The sequence below is a fragment of the Castor canadensis genome, chromosome 11 (genome assembly GCF_047511655.1).
Source record: "Castor canadensis chromosome 11, mCasCan1.hap1v2, whole genome shotgun sequence".
NCBI lineage: Eukaryota > Metazoa > Chordata > Mammalia > Rodentia > Castoridae > Castor > Castor canadensis.
In genome coordinates, this window is record NC_133396.1 from 61,777,917 (window position 1) to 61,797,393 (window position 19,477).

General features: G+C 44.8%; 1 protein-coding gene across 2 annotated transcripts; it reads left to right on the forward strand.

Moving 5' to 3' along the window:
• Nucleotides 1-78: 78 nt before the first annotated feature.
• Nucleotides 79-19,458, forward strand: Rpain (RPA interacting protein). Of its 2 annotated transcripts, XM_020168250.2 has the most exons (7): nt 79-286; nt 1,609-1,779; nt 3,498-3,558; nt 14,554-14,665; nt 14,819-14,882; nt 16,479-16,619; nt 19,312-19,458. In XM_020168250.2, the coding sequence occupies exons 1-7, from the start codon at nt 206-208 to the stop codon at nt 19,339-19,341; spliced, it is 660 nt and encodes a 219-aa protein (XP_020023839.1). In that variant the 5' UTR covers nt 79-205; the 3' UTR covers nt 19,342-19,458. The 2 variants fall into 2 exon arrangements, 1 of the variants encoding a protein (XP_020023839.1); XR_012438775.1 differs by lacking the exon at nt 14,819-14,882.
• Nucleotides 19,459-19,477: the final 19 nt, after the last annotated feature.

The following is a 19,477-nucleotide window of genomic DNA, read 5'->3' on the forward strand; positions in this document are numbered from 1 at the left end:
TCCTTCAGAACATGTTGGCATAACAGCACAAAAGTCCACCCAATTCTTGGGTTCTCCAGATCTGGTTCTATAGGAGGCTGGCCAGTAAGACACTTCCCAGAATTCCTTGCGACCTAAGCGTCATCCGCACCCAGAGACTACAACTTCCATGGTTCTGTGAGAGCAGCGAGGGGGCGGGGCTTTGGGCGGTGACTCCGGCGACGAGATGGCAGATTCCTCTAGTTCTCGTCACCGCCTGCTATACAAAAAGGTGGGCTCGCCGCCCTGGAAAGAGGCTTTCAGGCAGGTGAGTGTGCGGTTTGGGCTTTGGTTGCTTCCCTAATCCGTCCCAATGACCGCTGTCCCCTCTACTTTTGCGTCAGCCCTACTCTGTGAAGCAGATGCCGGGAGCGCCTGGCCAGTAAAGGTGGACGTCGAATCCTCCCCTGAGCCGAGGGTTGGCTCATGGCCACCGCCCAGCTACCGCCGGGTTTTTGGCGCCCTGGGTGTGTGTCATTATCCCGGTGGGTGCAGTCCCAGGAAGCTTTGTTTTTAGATTCAGGTTTGTTTCAAACACACCTGTACAATAACACCGCCCCCCACTGCTGTTGGGTCAGTAGGCAGGGAGAGAGACGCTTTGCGTGCGGGTGTCACGAGAGATAGGAGAGGTTCCCACTCCAGAGAGGAGTCAGAAGAGCCTCAGTAACTAACTGTCCACAGTGTTGTCCTCTCCTCGGTGTGGCTTCTTCTGAAGTCCTAGGGAGTTCCTAGGGAGTCATTCTGCCTCTCTGTCCAGGAATCGCTAAAGTGGTGGACATAGCCCAGGAAAGACTGTGCAGCAAGGCTTCTCCACTGTGAGTGTTAACACGGTGAGGGAGAACGTTCTTTGTGGTGGAGGCTGTTCTGTGCGTCCTAGGACGTTTAGCTGCAGCATCCCTGGCCTCTCTACCTACTAGATGCCAGTAGTTCTACAACTAGAGTTGTGACCACCCAAATGTTTCCAAACATTGACATATATCCCTTAAGGGACAAAATCATGGAGTTGAGAAACACTGTTGTATAGGCAGGCCATCACTACAGGCATATGTAGAGTAGCAAGAATTTGGAAGCAGGGGGACTGGGAACCAGCAGGAAGGTGAAAGGAAAGAATGAAAGGGGAGCAAATATTATTGAAGTACTTCATATGCATGTATGAAAATAGAATAACGAAACTGATTAATATTGTTTAGAAAAGGGGGGATAAGAGTACTAAAGGGATGAATTTGATCATAGTACATTATATGCATGTATAGAAATATAATAAAACTCCTTTGTATAATTAATAAACACTAATAGAAAAAGAGAAGAAAATAAATTTGGAAGCAACATAATAGTCAGTGGATGCTGAGATACTAGGCACCCAACCTTTAAGGATATTAGCATTGAGATAGAATGTAAAATATGGTGATCTGGAAATACATGAGCAAAAACATCTAGGAAACTTATGCAGCAATAGCAGTGGTTAATGTTACAGTTGAAATTTTGTGTCTAAATTTCTTTTAATGTTTTACTAGATAATTTAAGAGATTTTTTTTTAATGGAATTGATTCCCCCTGACTCCCCCGCCCCCATCCTGCTCCTTTTCTCAAGGGATGTCTGGAGAGAATGAGAAACAGCCGGGACAGGCTCTTGAACAAGTACCGTCAAGCTGGCGGCAGTACACCAGGGAGAGGCCGTAACAGGCTTTTAGTGCAAGAAGTGATGGAGGAAGAGTGGAATTCTTTGCAGTCAGTGGAGAACTGTCCACAGGCCTTGGCTCAGGTCAGACTGGGATATGTGTTTGAAGGGATGGGTCTACACCACAAAGATCTCATAGTGTCCTCCTTGTACCTTTGTATCCAAGTCCTTTCATTGTACTCACCCCTTTGCCCTCAAGCTTTGGACCCAGACTCTTCTGCCTTTACCATTAGACTTTGTCATGTTGATAGTTCCTTAACACCAGACCATATTCCTGCTGTGTCCTTGCAACATAATAACTTATAAAACTAAAAAGAAAGATTGCCTCCATCCTTGGAGATTTTGACTCAGTAGGCCTGATCTAGGAATCGCTCCCTTTTTTTTTTGATTTTTTTTTTTGGCAGTCCTGAGGATTGAAATGAGGCTTCACACTTGCTAGGCAGGTGCTCTACTGCTTGAGCCATGCCCCAGTCCTTTTTGTACTGGTTATTTTTTGAGATGGAGGGGCTCTCACTTTTTGCCCCATGATCCTCCTATTTTACATTTCTTGCCCTAGCTGGGATGACAGGTATGAGCCACTGCATCCAGACATCCAGCTCTTAGTTGAGATGTGGTCTTATGAATTTTTTTCTTTTTAATGCCTGAGTTGGCCTAAAACTGTCATTGTTACAGTCTCAGCTTCCCAAGTAGCTAGGGGGAAATCTCTCTTTAAAATAAGAGGGGGTTGGGGAGACTGGGGGTGTGACTCAAGTGGTAGAATGGCTGCCTAGCAAGTGAGTCAAACACCAGTACAACTAAAAAAAAAAAAAAAGAAAGAAAGTTTCCAGGAATATTTTGCTTCCAATTCCAATTTTAGCCAGAGTTGAAAGCTGAGTGTAGATAGGAAAGTATTTACAGTGTATTAGGAAAGGAACTGGATTGGAAGTTGGGAGTTTGGGATTCTGTTTTTGCTATTGACTCATAACTGCACTCTTTTGTTTTGTGCTTTAGTTTTCACATTTACAAAATGGAGAAGATACTGTTGCCAACATTGTGAGGACTATGCAACAAAACATACAGAAACTACTTAGAAACCATCAAGGCACATATAATGATACATTTTTCAATGACATCCTTGTGTCCTGTCTATAGTATGCTAAATGTTTGCATTATGTCACTGCAGTTAGTATTTACAATAGGTCTTTCAGATAGGTCGTACTCCCACTTTACAGAGGCTGAAACAGGTTTACAAGGACTAAGGTACTTTGCTATGATCACATAGCCTTGAAAAGACATATATTTAACTGCTTCCCTAAACTGTCTTTCTCATATTTTGGTGCTATTATTTTGACATGGGGTAGTTTGATCATTTGTTGATAATATCTTAGCATGAGCACATTACCCATTGTCAACAAATTCTGTGGAGGACTAGGCCTATCGTACCAGGTAAATCTGGTTCTTCAAGCCAGCATACAAGTATGAATCACTGTAGAGACTAGTGATAGAGTTAGGAGTTTTGGATTGAGTTTTTTGTTTGGTTGATTGGTTTATGGCAGTGCTAGGGATTAAATCTGGGGCCTTGTGCTTGCTATTCAGTTACTCTACCACATTACCACATGAGGCACATCCTTCCCAGTCTCAGGCTTTTTTGGTGGTGGGGGATACATAGTCTTGCTGTGCAGCTTAGTAGCCCAGGCTGGCTTTAAACTCTCTATCTTTGTGCTTCAGCCTCCTGAGTGATAGGATTACAGATGTGTATCACTACACCTAGCTGGTGGCAGATTAATACTTCAGACTTCAGATGAACCCACTTTCTCTTGCAGTGGGGCTCACCGATGGACCTAGCTCTGCTGGAGGAGATCCAACAGGAGCTGATTGATGAAGGTAACTCCAGGGAGTTTTCCTTCCTGCCCTTATGTAGCTACTCTAATGCTGACCTCTCCTTGAATCAGGATTAGTTCTTAATTCCTGTTCTACCTCTGTCTTCAATCAAGTGTTCAGATGTCTGTGTTTTAATTTCTGAATTCTTGGCCATCTATCTTCTCAATCTTAAGAGTCTCCAGAGTGGTAGTATCCATGATGCTATTTTCTCCTTGTGACTAACCATACAAGATAATATTAGACAGAACAGAAAGTAGTGTTCTCACACAGGTCACACAGCTAGCAAATGGTAGAGTTGGGAAGCAAAACTAATTTTGTGAATCCAGTTCCCATGTTTATTTTGTCCTGCCTCTTTATTTCTAAATTAAACTAGGTGTGGTGGCATGTACCTGTAATCCTTGCTACTTGGGAGGTTGAGGCAGGAGGATCACTTGGGTCCACCAGTTTCAGAATACCCTTGGAAACATAGCATGACCTATGTCTTTAAAAAAAATAATAATCGGTTAATAATAAACCTGTCACTTTACAGGGTGCAATGCATCGTCAGATCCCCCTTGTTTTGCTTAATTTACGTGCCATCTCTCTCATCCTTTCATTATTGATAATCCCAGGATTTAGTGAGCATTCTCTCCTTGAGGAATCTGTAACATCATGTATAATTAGTGCCTTATCTAATTAAGTCATTGATTACACATTGCCTTGTCTTGCTTGACTAGGCCTCATCTTTATCATCTGTAAAATAGAAATAATAGAACTACCCTGAATTTTGGGGGGAGGGTTGTTTTGGTTTTTTTTCGAAATAGATCCTTGCTGTGTAGCTCATGCTAGTCTCAAATTTGGGATCCTTCTGCCTCAACCTCCCAAATGCTGGAATTACAGGCATGCCACTACACCTGGTGAGTTTGTCGTAAGACTTTTTAAAAAAATGTTTGTGGAAGACTTTGCACACTATCTGGCACATAGAAAACTTTCACTAATTGATAGCTATTATTGTGGAAATAATAGAGCACATACCTTCAAGCCAGACCTCGAAGAGTCACTTCTCTGCTTTACCACTTTAACTTGTGTGGCACTAAGGAAAACACTTAATTTCCCTGTGCCTCAGTTCCTTCATCTTTGAAATAAAGATTATAATAATGAAGAAGTTACAATATGTAAAGGACCTAAACAACATTTGCTATGTAACAAGTGCTGTACAAGTGACAGCTATTAGGTTTACTATTGACTTTAAATTAGACTATAAATTGCTTGTTTAGTTATTATACTTTTTTATTGCTTCTGTCTTTTTCCTTCTACAAAACCTGTATTTATGATGAAAGGTAGGACTTGCTAAGCATTTCTTAGGGGTGATATTTAACTACAGATTCTGAAATGATAAGAATTTCTGTGCTTTGCTACACTCAAACAGAAGAAACATTCTGGGCTAGGGGGCATGGCTCAAGTGGTAAGTGCCTGTATAACAAATGAAAGACCCTGAGTTCAAACCCCACTACTCCTCTCCCCCCAAAAAGAAGAAACACTCCAAAGCAGGGTTAGGAATATGGATGTGGTAGTGCTTGTAATCTCAGCTACTCAGGAGGCTGACACAAGGAGAGTCATGAGTTCTAGCCCAGCCTGAGCCACATAGCAAGAGTCTGTCTTACACAATAAGAAAGTATAAAGCCGGGGTTGGTGATGTTTCTGTGAAGGATGAGAAGGGAACTATTTTAGACTTTTCAGCCCATATTGTGACGTGCCGGTGTTGAAGTGTTGGGGGACGGTGTCGAGGGTCCTTGCCTTCACAGGCCAGAGAACCGGCTCCTGAGACAGCTGACTGACTTGTGAGCCAACGCTGGTATATAAAGTAGGATTTATTAGAAAGGAAAGGCTAAGCTAGAGCACTGCAGCGGAGCCCAGAAGCTGGTAACTCCCTGCTCAGGTGAAGGCTGGGGGTTTTTAAGGACGCTTTAACTCTGGGTTAGGGTGTCAGTTAGGTGGGTTTTTCCTATTGGCCATGTATTTGCATGGGGGCCCCCTTAGATGAGCTGGTCTGTTTGCCCCTTATTGGGGGGGGAACAACATTGAGAGCATTTTGTTTATCAGTCCTGTGGCAGATTTGTGAGACCCTGTGTCTCTTCCTCAGAGTACAGGAATGCAGGTTTATAACTCCCTCTCAGGATGCAGGAATGTAGGTTTATATCTCCTTCTCAGGGTGCAGGGCTCATGGGGTTCTCCATGGGGGATGGGCTACTTACTCATCTGCCTTAGGTACCCAGACCCAACAAGTCCCCTTCTGAGACAAGTACCCAACTGCTGTTGGGGAGAGGGGCTTCTTCGTGCTCACAATGGGGTGATGGCGGGTGGGAAAGGTGGTACTTGTCTCAGGGGTTGACCCATGTAGTTTGTAGGAGCCCCCAGTAGAACAGGACGCAGGGCTCATGTGTAGGCAGGGGTGAGTATTCCTTGACTAAAAGCTGGAGTTTGATCCACTGGACCTATTGAGATATGAATCTGGAGAGGATGTATATTATACAAGGCCCAAATAGGAGTATTAGAAGGAGCATAAAAAGGGGGCCAGCCAGAGGTAGTGCCCAAGGATCCCAGCCCCATAAGTTGTCCCAGAAGGACCACAAATTGGCTAGTTCTTGTCTCCTTTTTGTAACACGTTCTCTTAACTATCGGGTCATGTTTATGACCACCCCAGATTTATTAGCATAAAAGCAACATCCTCGTTTAGGAAAAGGTACGTTCCACCCTTTTCAGCAGTTAATAGGCCAAGTGCATGCCTATTTTGGAGCACTACTGACGTGAGTGAGTCTACCTGGTCTTGTAAAGCCTCTGTGGACTGAGTGACCTGTTCTATGTCATTATTAAATTTGGCTGGCAGCTTTTGATAGGTATAAATTGACGAAGAAATGCCCCCAATGCCAGTACCTATTCCAGCCGTGATCCTCATAACTATCAGTAGGGGAATGATTTGGATAACTCTTTTTGACCGAGTGTATGCTTCTAGAGGAATAGGAAGGGATTGATTACCAGAGACAACATCAATTTGTGGGGTTAAGAGAGCCTTAGTACAGGTTCCCTTCCAGCCAGGAGGCAGGCAAGTATAGGTGGCAGCTCCACAAACAAAATAAGTTCCAGGAGAAAATAAACACTGAGTGTTATTTGTTGACTGTGTGATAGTGATGCAAAAGTTTTTGGAAATTTCACTCAGTGGAATTGACCCCTGTAAACTTTGGAGGCACTGGGGAGCAGGATGGGTTAGTTTTATATTGGTAATATTAGGTTTTGTTAAGGAAGGGTTTAATTTATTACCTGGTGAGACCTCAAGTGAGTCCATGGGGGTTGGCAATACCTGTGGAAGGCTTGGAGAGAGACAAAGCCAGCAATCCTTAGCCAAAGAGGGGTTTGTAGAGTTTAAAAGATGATGGGCAGAGTTTAATAACCTGAACAGCTGGGGATTTAGATCCATGGGTGGCTGAAGCTGTGGGATTTGTGATTTTTTCCTGGGAGGGGGTGTGGGCAGTGGGAGTCTCTGCCGCACATAGTTTACATGATCCTCCTGTGACATGTCAGTAAGTATTTCTACTTTTGTTTTTACAGTCTCTTTTTTTTTTTTTAATTTTTTTTCCCTCCTGTGGCCAAGAGATCCATTGGCCTGCTCTTCCTAGACATTGGGTGGGACCATACATGCCAACAAAGCCGGTGCCTAATGCCTTGCCATACAGTTGTCCATCTTTTAAACAGCAAAGACTGCTATAGGAAAAACCAGGTGCAGTGTTGTAGTAACTGCAATTATGAGGGCAGGGAAAGGGACCTGCAGCCAGAGCACAAAGAGCTCTCCTTCCTCTTATACAGGTACACAGGGTATATAGGACAAGGCATCCACCACTCAAGGCTACTCGTTGGGGCCACACCAACTCAGGGGGAAAAGTTGCCCACAAGCTGACACTTAGAAGAAAGGGGAGGAGAATAAAAACAGCCCACAAAAAGGGAGGATGTGAAGGCATAGGTTACGTGTTCGAGGTGTTCCTTTTGAAAAGATATTTGAGGTCTTCCACTGGCTCATAGGAGTAGGCTTGTGGAGCATGGTGTGGCTCCGAGGTGGGTGTGTCAGGCTCTCGTGTCCAACATTTGGCTCAGGAGATGTGAGTCTAGGAGTCTAGCCTAGTGACCTTTAGATCTCCAGGACAAAGGGCAGCCGGGGAGAGGCCTTGAGGCTCCTCCCTCCCTACTTCAGAGAGGACCTACTGAAACCTGGCTAGTTGAGTGATATGAGAGACTAGGTTAGTTACTTCGGGGTCTAAAATTAAATCTTTTTTGGAGAAAGGGTCTCCCATATAAGGCTTCAAAGGGAGTAAGGCCCATTTTATTTGGGGTGTTTCTAAGTCGGATTAAGGCTAGAGGTAGTAATTTTTGCCAGGGGAAGTGAGTTTCCTTAGCCAATTTAGACAGGTGTCTCTTGAGTAGTCCATTGGCCCACTCAACCTTGCCTGAAGATTGGGGTCTCCAGGCACAGTGGAGATGATATTTGATTCCCAAAGCCTTAGAGACTCCCTGAGTGACTTCCTCTCAGAAGGCCAGCCCATTGTCACTTTGGAGAGTCTGGGGGAGTCCAAATCTAGGGATAATCTCGCTATTTGGAACCTTAGTTACCTCCCGGGCCTTTTTAGAAGAGCAGGGGAATGCTTCAACCCACCCAGTAAAGGTATCCACCAGAACCAGGAGCAATATAGAGGCTGGGCCCCCTGGCAGGTGGGTGAAGTCAAGCTGCCAGTCCTCCCCTGGATATGTCCCCCGCCTCTGAGTTCCAGGGATAGGGCAGTGTTGCAGGGGTTGTTACACTGACAGATTTCACATCCTAATCGTGTCCTGGAGAGTGTCTCCAAGTTTTATCCCCTCGAATAGTCGCCCTGCCATGGAGAGTGTCTTATGGACCCCCAAGTGATAGGTCTGGTGTAGGGTTTTTAGGACCTTCCATTGGCTACTCTGTGGAAGAAATAATTTGCTCTCAGGAGTTATCCACCATCCTCTGTGATCTAAGCAATATCCTCTCTCTGAAGCCTGTGAATTCTCGGTAGGTGAGTATAGGGGGTGTTCAGAAGGAAGGAGGGCCATGTCAGCTCTCTGGTTTCTCTTAGCAACCTGATCCTCTGACCTTTGATGTCCGTGCAAGTGAATTACTGCTATTTGTTTTGGAAGTAAAGCTGCTTTTAAGAGGTTGAAGATTTCCCTGGAATGTTTGATAGGAGATCCTTCAGCAGTTAACAGTCCTTGCTCTTTCCAAAGGGCCGCATGGCACACAGGACCAGGAAAGCATACTTAAGAGTCTGTATGGATGTTGGTACTTTTTCCCCAGATAGTCATACGCCTTAGTGAGAGCTATCAGCTCAGCCAGTTGGGCACTAGTAGAAGGAAGCAGAGATTCAGCCCATAGGGTCTCAGTGAGAGAAACCACATCTGCCCCTGCTTGTCCAGTTCTCTCCTGGACGAATGAACTTCCATCTGTGACGAGAGAGAGAGAGAGGCTAGCACCTCCTCACAGGAATGCATGAGTGGCTCCCACTCAGTGGGGAGGAGTGATGCTAGATTTAGGGCAGAGCACACCCGCAGGCTCACATTGGGACATTCTAACAATTGGGCCTGATACTTAAATAGCCTGTTGTCTGATAACCATAGTCCTCCTTTAGCTGCTAGAAGCCCCCCTCGATCATGTGAAGTATATATGGTTAAGGGCTGTCAAAGAATTAATGTTTGGGCCTCTGGAATCAAGAGGCAGGCTGCCGCCAGGGCCCTTAGGCACCCAGGCCATCCTTTAGCTACATTGTCTAGTTCTCTGCTCAAATATCTCACTGGTTATAGAGTTGGCCCTTGGACCTGGGTCAGTACTCCTAGGGCTCTCCCTTTTTCGTAGACATATAGTTGAAAACGGTCTTGGGTAGGCAAGCTCAATGCCGGGGTAGTTTGGAGTGACAGTTTGAGGGCCTGAAACGCCTTTGTGTTTTCAGGGTCCCATTCTAAAAGGGATTGAGAGCCTTGCTGAGCATCTTTTAGGAGCTGGTGTAGGGGCTTGGCAAGGGCTACATATTTAGGGGTCCAGATCCTGCAAAATCCTGTAATTCCCAAGAAAGCTCTAAGCTGCTTTATGGAGGCACTAAGAAGCAGGATGGGTTAGTTTTATAAAACAGAGGATTAGGTCAATTCGCTCATGACTCAGAGCAAGTCTGTCCCTTTAAGACCACACCTAGGTCACCACAGATAGGTGACCTGTTGGAGGCATCATTGAACCTTTTCTTTAGAGACTTTGTATCCCCGAGAGGCCAGAAAGTTTAAAAGGGACTCAGTCGCCCTGCAGATGAGGGGCTCCGTGGCTCTGCACAGAAGTAGGTCATCAGCATATTGAAGAAAGGTGGCCTCTATGTAGTGCCAATATAGTAAGTCTCTGGTTAGGACCGGTCCAAAAAGATGAGGGCTGTCCCTAAACCCTTGTGGCAAATCTGTCCAAGTCAGTTGCTGTGAAGGGTTAGTGGGATCTTCAAAGGCTGAATGTCAGAGGCTGACTGTCAGGATGTAGAGGAATGCAAAAGAAAACATCTTTTAAATCTAGTACAGAGTAATATTGGGCTTTTGAAGGTATTTGAGCCAATAGAGTATAGGGTTTGGGAACAATTGGGTGGAGGGGAATGACTGCTTCATTAATGAGCTGGAGATCTTGAACCAATCTCCATTTGTTTGGCCCCTTGCAGACAGCAAGAATGGAGTATTATAGGGGCTGGAGCAACTGATTAGCAGCCCTTGTTTTTATAAGGAATTTATAATAGGTAAGAGGCCTTGTCTTCCCTCAGGTTTGAGGGGATATTGTTTCTGGTGTGGATTTTTGAGTTTTATTTGAATAGGGAGGGCTGTTTTGACTCGCCCTATAGTTATCCCATCAGTCCACACTGTGGGATCTATTTATTCTTGAAGAAGGGGGCAGCAGACATAGTCGCTTGGGCAGTGTCCCCCAGCAGGGACACTGGAGTTTCAGAAACTATGAGGAAAAATGACAGAAGAGGCAGTCTCCCTGAGAGCAGACCAGAGGCTGAGCAAAATAGTGTTCTAGGGGTCTGCCAGATATGCCCTGAAAGATAACCTTGTCATTGGACCGGGGACTGGGAGAGAAAGGTAAGACAGGAAAATGACCTTTCACTTGTCTACTATTATGGTTACCGGAGGCTCCTCAACGTCAATTTAAGAAGTGGAGCCTGGACAGGAAGCCCTGGGACCCATCAATCCATAGGAGGTGGCACCCTGCCTTCCATCTAGAGACAGAGGTACTTAGACCTCCAGTGGTTACCCTTGCAGAGAGGGCAGGGTCCGGGAGGGGGGCGGGGCTCTCTCCAAGTCTGTCTTTCTTTTTTGCATTCTCTGTGGAAGTGCCCCTTCTGTCCACAGTTGTAGCAAGCTCAAGATGTAGGCCCCAGTCAGGTGGGGTCCTCTCTGAGAGCTGCATTGAGGTCATGGTGGTTTTTGTCTTTTTTCTCTCCTTTTAGTAACATCCCAGTTATAGTATACAGATGTGGCTAGCTGCATTAGTTGGCCCAATGATTTTTCTCCTTCAGCCACGGATTTTTGGAGTTTTCTATGAATATCTGGGGCTGACTGTTAGAAATTTATCTTTGAGGAAAACCTCTCCCGCCTGTGATTCTGGGTCCACTGTGGTATGCTTTCTCATAGCTCCTTAAGACGCTATAGAAAGGTAAGGGGGTTTTCTTCAGGGCCTTGTTGTACTACAGTCACCTGGGAATATTTAGTGGTTTGACTTTGGCTCTTTTTAGCCCTTCCACTGTAAAATGGATGAAGTGGCGTTGATGCCATTCATCTTCCTCACCATTTTGATTCCAGTGTGGATCTGTCAAGGGGACTGCTTGTGCCCCAGTGTGTATGGGCATATTTGTCTCCTCATTTTCAGGCACCACGGGTATTGGCACCCATTATAAATAGTAATCATTTCCAACCTGAGTGGCCTGGGCCAGAACCCATTGTTTTTTTAATGAGGAAAGAGTTTGGTCTAGTAGAAGCATAGTATCTTTCCATGCCAATTTTAAAGTTTGTATCACAGAGATAAAGGCTTGGATGTATTGGTCTGGGGCATCAGTATAGCTACCCAGATCTTTTTTAATCTCTCTTAGAGCTTATAGCTGGAAGGGGACATAGACTCACCCTCTTCCTACCATTGCCTGTTGAAGGGGGAAACTCTCAGTAGGAGGTTCTGAATATTGGGGTGGCTTAAGAGGTAGGTCAGAGTGTGGAGCAGTAGAGGTGGGGATCTTGTCATTGATAAGGGGCTTTTCTGGTCCTCCTTCCCCATGTTTATCCTGTGACTTACAAAGAATGGCCAGCATTTGAGATCTAAATCGCAATTATGGAGCCATTCTGGGTGGTCTTGGAGATGAAGGAAAAGTTGTATGTAGGGTACCTTGATTCACTTTTTTTCCCTTTTACAGAAAAGGTCTAATTGGAGTATGTATTGTAATTTAAGGAACCCTGTGAAGGCCACTTTTCCTGGTCTTCTAAGGGATACTGAAGCCAAGCCTCAGTACAAAGAAAGATGAGAGTTCTTTTTTTTGAAGTTAGGGTCAAGGTCCTTCCAGTGTTTCAGTAGACAGGCCAGTGGAGACAGCTTGGAAACTGAGGCTGGAAGACTGGAAGGGGCAGGTCCCATCTAGAAAGACAACAACAACAACAAACTGGGTCAGTTCCCTTTTTGTCAGCATCCTGATTGGGAATGACCTTACAAATGAAACCAGGCGCCCCTGTCTCATGACTTTCCCCACATCCGTGACCAGGATTGAGGAAAGTGAAGTGGGTGGGTTAGGTCACCTGACCAATGCAGTGAGAAAAGCTCTAGGATTCTGCCTTCTAGCTAATAGCAAGCTCTATTAGCCTCTTTAATAAAGCCTACCTTTTAAACAAAGGAATATATCATCTGTAAAGTTAAAGAAGGAATTCAGCATTTAGAGGGTGTCTTGGGTCAGTAACAGTACCATAAGGGATGACTAGTGTTAATATTTGGAGGGAAAAAGGTTTTTATGCTGAGGCCAAAAGTATAGGAAATTTTAAACGAGAAGCTTAGAGACCATGTCCATTTTGTTGTTTCTGGGACTATAACCTTGAAATAACAATTAGCTTACAAGGGCTGGGTCGGTCAGTCCCAAGGCATAAGGTGGGGCTGGGAGCCAGGCTGGAGCAAAATGCCGCTGCCCTTTCCCATGCCAGGGATGAGCAATCCCATCCTGCGGCCTGTCGCCCTTCCCCCCTTTCTGTGTACACACATTTGTTTTATTTTATTTTATTTTTATCCATTTTAGGAGGAGTGGCAGTGGGTCACAGTTCCCGCCTTGTGTGGCTGGTGGCTTTGGATGTATGTTGGGCCTTTTTTATGGATTTTTAAAAAAACGATGGCAGGTGTTTCTGCTGTGCCTAGGGGCCGGCATCCCTGTTTAGAGCCTGCTTGTTTTCCCTCCTCCCCTTATGGGGTGGAGTTAGGGCATGAGCATGGCAGCCACAGTTTTTTATAAGTGCTTTTGCCTTACCAGTGCCTAGCAGCTGATTTAAAGTTGCCTTGGACTGAGTGGCATAACCTAAGTCATAAGGTACCAAGTAATAAGTTTTTCCTCATGGGAGGCCAGGGTCCCAGTAAGCCCAGGGAGGGAAAGGCAGACAGAGATAAAGGAAAAGGCGGGACCAGGGAGGGAGCAGAATGGGTGTATTTTCCAAAGTCGCTGAAGGAAGCCTACTGTTGTTTAGAACGAAAGGGTGAGGCCACGCATCCTGAACTGCTTGGGAAAGAGGAAGAAGAGGCTGACTGGGAAAGAATCCAGGCTCAATGAATGAGGGATTATTAGTCATCACTACTGTGCAGGTCAATCCTGCCCAGGGACAGTACTGGAGCACTGGAAGCAAGGGGTGACTTCCTCTCTCGGGCCATGGAAACCATGAAGGAAACATGAGAGATCTGATTGTCTGTTTGCCTCGAGCATGGCTGGAGGGGTCCGAGACTTAGCTGCCTTTGGAGCCTTAGGGTGGGTCAGGAAGTTGCATCTTCAGCCTTCGGGTGACACTGGGGAGTGCCCCAGCCAGAACACCTCTTATAGCTTGAAGAGAAACTTTCCTTTCCACTGGCTGTTTTCAGACCGCCTCCTAAGTGGTCAGATCTTGAAAGAGAGAGAGTGTTTAAGGATAGGAAAAAAAAGCCTTGGTGCACTGAAGTTGGGCTCAGCCCAAATAGCACTGGCAGTCCAGTATAATCCCCTGGCTGGCATCTGAGTTCTCTCAGATTGCCTGGCTTACAGCTGTAATGGGCTCGGAGCTTTTCCTCAGATTTCCAAGGGAGAGACCCTCCTTAACCAGAGAAAGAGAAGGGAGAGGGAAGAGGGGAGAGGGGATAGAGACTGCCTTAGGTATCCAGACCCAACAATATGGTCCCTGGCATGACTCTCAACTCTGCTGCTACAGTAGAAGTATAGTTATAAACACTGCAAACAAACGAATAAGGCCACTGCCTAAAATGAGCTCTTCAAGGGCAGAAGGCCTTTCTCATATTTGTACTCCTGTGATTCACACATGCTAGGTCCTGTTGCATGTTTGCTGAATGAGTGAACGTGCAAATCTGAACAACACAATAAACATACAGACATTGGGAAACTGATCACTTTGGACTCAGGAGAGCAGGCCTAATGTCAGAAGTAAATGCTTTATAAGTGACAGCTATTTCCACTTACCACCCCTGCAACCCTGACATTCCACATCTCTGTCCTTATGGCCTCTAGAGATGTGTGAAAGTTACCTTCTTGTCCCTGCTTCACCTCTTGTGCACTCAAGGAGGTGGCTGGTACAAGAGGACGGATCCAACAAGATGAAGCTAGGCTGAGAGAGCAGTAAATACTAGTGATTGTTGGTATAGTCTTGCCTGAATCTTGCCCCTGGGTGAAACAAACTTTTAAGTACAGGGGAACCCTGTCTTTTTTCTTGCAGAAGAGTCCATCATCAGTGAGTACGAGAAGAGCTTGCAGTTTGATGAAAAGTGCCTCAGTGTCATGCTGGCTGAGTGGGAAGCAAACCCCCTCATCTGCCCTGTGTGTACAAAGTAAGAGTTTTCAAAACCTTTTCAGCATTATTGGTTTCTATCCCTCACTTCAAGGGGACTGGGATCTTCCTCTATCTGAATTTGTTGCCAGAAAAGGTTTAAGAGGCCAGGTCTGGTAGCCATGGTGATCTGGGATCCTAATTCTGTTTCTAGGTACAACCTGAGAATAACTAGCTGTGTGGTCATGTGTCAGTGTGGCCTGTACATCCCATCTCATGTAAGTGTTTCACGCACAGATTTCTGTGACACCTCTTCCCACATACATCTACTTTTTTGAAGAACCACTTGTGGGCTGTTGCTGATTGTGCACATCTCTTCCCAGTTTTGTGTCCAGCGATGTCACGTTGCTGGCACGACATGAGCATGGTGAGAATACATGCAGCATGGAGACTGGCAAACTACAAAATAGGACTTTTATTCCCCTGGAGAGCCACCATTGCTTTAGATCTTTAAGAGATTCCAGTTTAGGATTAAAATGCTTGTGCTGATCTTTCATAAAGATTTTTTGTATCTGAAGACACACCAGTATTCAGAATGTAAACTTCAGGGCTGGAGGTGTGGTTCAAGCAGTAGAGTGCCTGCCTTGCAAGCATGAAGCCCTGGGTTCAAGTCCCAGTCCTGCCAAAAAAATAAAAGGAAGAAAGAATGTAAGCTTCAGTGATCTTGAAATGCAGAAGAAACCGTTTTTCTGACATGATGGAGACAGAAATTAGCAGTTCTTTGAGCAGTTGACTATAGTGACAAATTATAAAAGTGAAACATTTTATGGCAAATTTTAGATAAGTTTGAAAATGTATTTTTTTAACATAAGCAATTCCTTATGTTAAGTTTCCAATTTCACTTCCATAAAGTTGGCCAAGAAGCTGAATGTAATGCTAGGCATGGCGGTAATTCCACCATGGGTGTAATTCCAACATTCAGGAGGCTGAGGCAGGAGGATTACAAGTTCAGAGCCAGCCTGAGCTACTGTAGGGAGATGCTATCTCAAGTGAAAATAAAAAAGAAAAAGGAAGCAGCTAAATATGTAACTTTAGTACTTCTCTCCTCATCTTTTACCGAATTCAATAGCTCTTTTGTTTTTTTAAAGTAACTCATCTTAGCTGGGTACTGATGGTTCATGCCTGTAATCCTAACTACTTGGGATGTTGAGTTCAGGAGGATCTGTTAGAGACCAGCCCAGGGAAATAGTTTGTGAGTGTCCCCTCCTCCCCCATTTCCAAAATAGCCACAGCAAAATGGACTGAAGGTGTGGCTCAAGTGGTAGAGTGCCTGTTTTGCAAATGTAAAGCCCTGAGTTCAAACTCCAGTCCCACGAAAAAGTAATAATAGATAAATAATGTAACTCATCTTTTTGAGTGTTTTCCTAAACTTTCTGCTTACTGTCATAAAAATGAAACTTTATTTTGTCCCCCTGTACAGTATCATTGATTTATATGATATAATTAAGTCAAAATTACCATAAGCACAAACAGATCTGGCAGTAGACACTACTGGTTCTTGGTAAGGACCCACTTGGCTAGGGAAAGCAGAAGAGGGAGGTTAGAAAGTGGCCTGCTGGCTCTAAGTGTTCTTCCTGCCACAGTGGCAATTTGTTTTGTAGCAGGAATGAAAAGCATTGGTTAATTTGGACAGAGAGGTAAATGGAGGTTGGTTAAAAGATCCTGGTACACTCACAGGCCCATGATTATCCTTCAGCTCCAAGGAATCAAGCCATCCCAGTGAGCTAAAGTTTTATTAGTTGGCAAGAGGAATCAGGATTTTCAGTTGTGATTATGAAGTACCTAAGATTAGTTTGTGGTTGAACTTTTTTTAGTCTCCAGAGTTGACAGAGCAGAAGCTTCGTTCCTGTTTAGAAGACAGTGTAAATGAGCACAATGCACATTGTCCCCACATCCCTGAATTTTCAGTCACTGATGGAATAGAAGAAAAACCTAGTCTTCTCATGAGCTGTCCGGTAAGTCTCTCTTGGGACCTAGTGGTAAGTGTGCATCAGCAGTTGGTTTTATTCTACCTTGGTGGAAATGATAGTTTAGAAGTAAATATATGTTAGCCAGGCATGGAGACACATGGCTGTAATCACAGTATTCAGCAAACTGAGGCAGGAGCATCACAGTTTGAGGTCAGCCTGGGCTACATAGCAAAACCCTGTTTCAAAGAAGGAAAAAAAAAAAAAAGTGAAGGTCACAACTTACTTCAACTAAAAGGCTGGTCAGTCTCTGAAAGGAGAAGGGAGGTTAGCCTAGGATATAGTAGAGCTTTGGTCTGGGAACTGGGGAATCTGACTACACTGTCTGCTTTTGCTGGATCAGCAGCAGTGGTCTTGGACTGCACGTCAGGTCATAGTCCTAAAACCCAGATGATCATCCTGGCATCACTTTTTCAGACAGGAAGCACATCAGGGCAGCATCAGTGACTCTTGTCACTCAGCAACAGTCTATACGGAGATCCAAGGTTAGACTCTGCCTCGTGATATTCAAGTGTGAGGGGCAGGACCACTCAGTGGGTTCAGGAAGTACCTGTCTTAGAAGCCTTAAGCTTGCTGTAGGATCCAGTGTCTCATAATAATCAGTGTGGTATAAATATGTACTATCACATAGCTTCCAGGTTCTACGCAAAGGGAACTTTGGGATTATTGAGTGCTACAACCTACCAGATGCTCAGTAAAACAAGACCCCTCATATAGAACTGGCAAGTCTTTTGTGAGCTCCATCTGTACCTGATGCTATGTTCCCTGTTCATGTCTTTGTCCTTGAGGGGAAAGACCACATTTTAATTTTTATTCCCAGTGAATAGCACCTAACTCAGTCCTTAATATATTTGTACAGTGAGTGCAGGGAGGAGAGCTGGAAAGGCACCGATTAGGTGGCCTCAGTTTAGGAAAATGTTCATTTTATGTGTAGAGCTCCTTGAAATGTCAGTTTCAGACAAAGTACTGGAGAGGATGGGAAGGGTGATTAAAGAGAGAAAGTAAGGTAGCCATGGTGGTGTACACTTGTACACTTCCACTTCCAGCTGGGAGGCCCAGCAATAGGGAGGCTAAGGCAAGAGGATTAAGAGTTCAAAGCCAGCTTGGGCTGCATAGCAAGACTGTCTCAAAAAGAAAAGTGGGGGGGAAGAGGAAGCAGCCAGATATGGTAGAGCAATGCCTGTAGTTCTAGATACGTGGGAGGCTGAGGCAGGAGGATTATTTGAGCCCAGGAGCTCAAGATCAGCCTGGGCAACAGCAGGACCCCCATCTAATAAATTAGAATAAAAAACCTCAAAAGATTGTCTAATTTGTGAGTGTACATCTGCAACTAGCTTGTATGTGTCTTGAACCCACATTGTCTCTATAATTCAGCAGTGGTGAAATCAAATGAATGGCAAAGTGTGGAAAGTTGAGTGCTGCGGTAAATCTGAGAGCATAATTGACAGTGCTGGCTCCAGGTTGGGCAGTGAGACTATTGTTGGGCAAGGGGTGTCACAACAAAGACGAGAAACTAGAGAGAAAAAAAAGGACAAAACTCTGTTCAGGAGGTCCAAAGTTCAGTATTTTGAGAGGTAAACATGGAATGTTCCAGAGTTCCAGTGTGCCATCAGACCTTTGTTTTTCACTTAAGGGGAAGTCAAGTACCAGTGGTTAAGATCCAGTGAGGTGGTAAGGGAGAGGGGTGAATTCAAGTATGTATTTGATATAGTGTAAGAACTTTTGTTAAGTGCCACGTGTACCCCCACTCAGCACAATAAAGATACCATGAGGTGAGGCTGTAGAGTGCCTCAGCAGATACTGAGAATGAAGTGGAAGGAGTACAGAAGATGCTAATATTTGAAATCTGACAGTGGTCTGAAGCTCGCCTTTGGGATGGGATGTGCTGAACCACTGTTGGCAGGGTTATGGTGTCCTCCAGAGAAAGTTAAACATACTGCTTGTGGAAGTGGAGTCAAAGTTAAGGACAAGTAGGATTCCTTAGCAGTATGTTGGGGCTGAATTGGCAAGGAATCGCTCATACTTGCCAATCATATTACAGGACATCAAGGGGGGCAAAGTATGTGAAATTAACAGGTCTCCAGGGTGTTTCTGCCTCTACTGAACATGCCTGGTTTTTACCTCCTCTATGCCAGTTTGTCTTGTGTGTTAAGTTGAAACAATTTTACTTTTGTACCAGGCTGTCCAGTTTTGATCTTTCTAGTCACTGGTTTTCTGAGGGCGAGTATGTTTGATAGTTCCATCTCCAGGACTTAATCTTAGCTTGAAGATTACATTGCTGCTGATGGCTTCAAAGGCAGTTATTTGGAAGCTGCAAAATGGAAGGCCAGGAAAGCCCAAAGTGGGGCTCATCCATGGTCTCTTTTTGGTGGTACTGGGGTTTGAACTCAGGGCCTCAGGCTTGTTAGACAGGTGCTCTATCACTTGAGCCACACTTCCGGCCCTTTTTTTGTGATGGATATTTTCGAAATAGTGGCTTTTGAATTATTTGCCTGGGTTGGCTTTGAGCTGTGATCCTCCTGAGCTCTGCCTCCAGAGTAGCTAGGATTACAGATGTGAGTCACTCTCTGCTGCCTGAGTGATGTATAGTATTCTAATTGTAGTGTATGTGTCACCACATATTGGATAGCTTTTCACGACTAGAATTCAATTATGCTAACTTGTTTTCTGTTTAACCCAGGAGTGTGATACCTGGGCTGTGATCTTCTAGAGCCAGCCTGGACTCATCTTTCTGCTGGATTGAAGACAACTCACTCCCTCTGAGAAGAGGTCTTATGTGTACAAACCTTTATTTATAACTTATTTTATATTAAAACTTTTCAAAAACCTTTGTTGTTGGGAGTTTT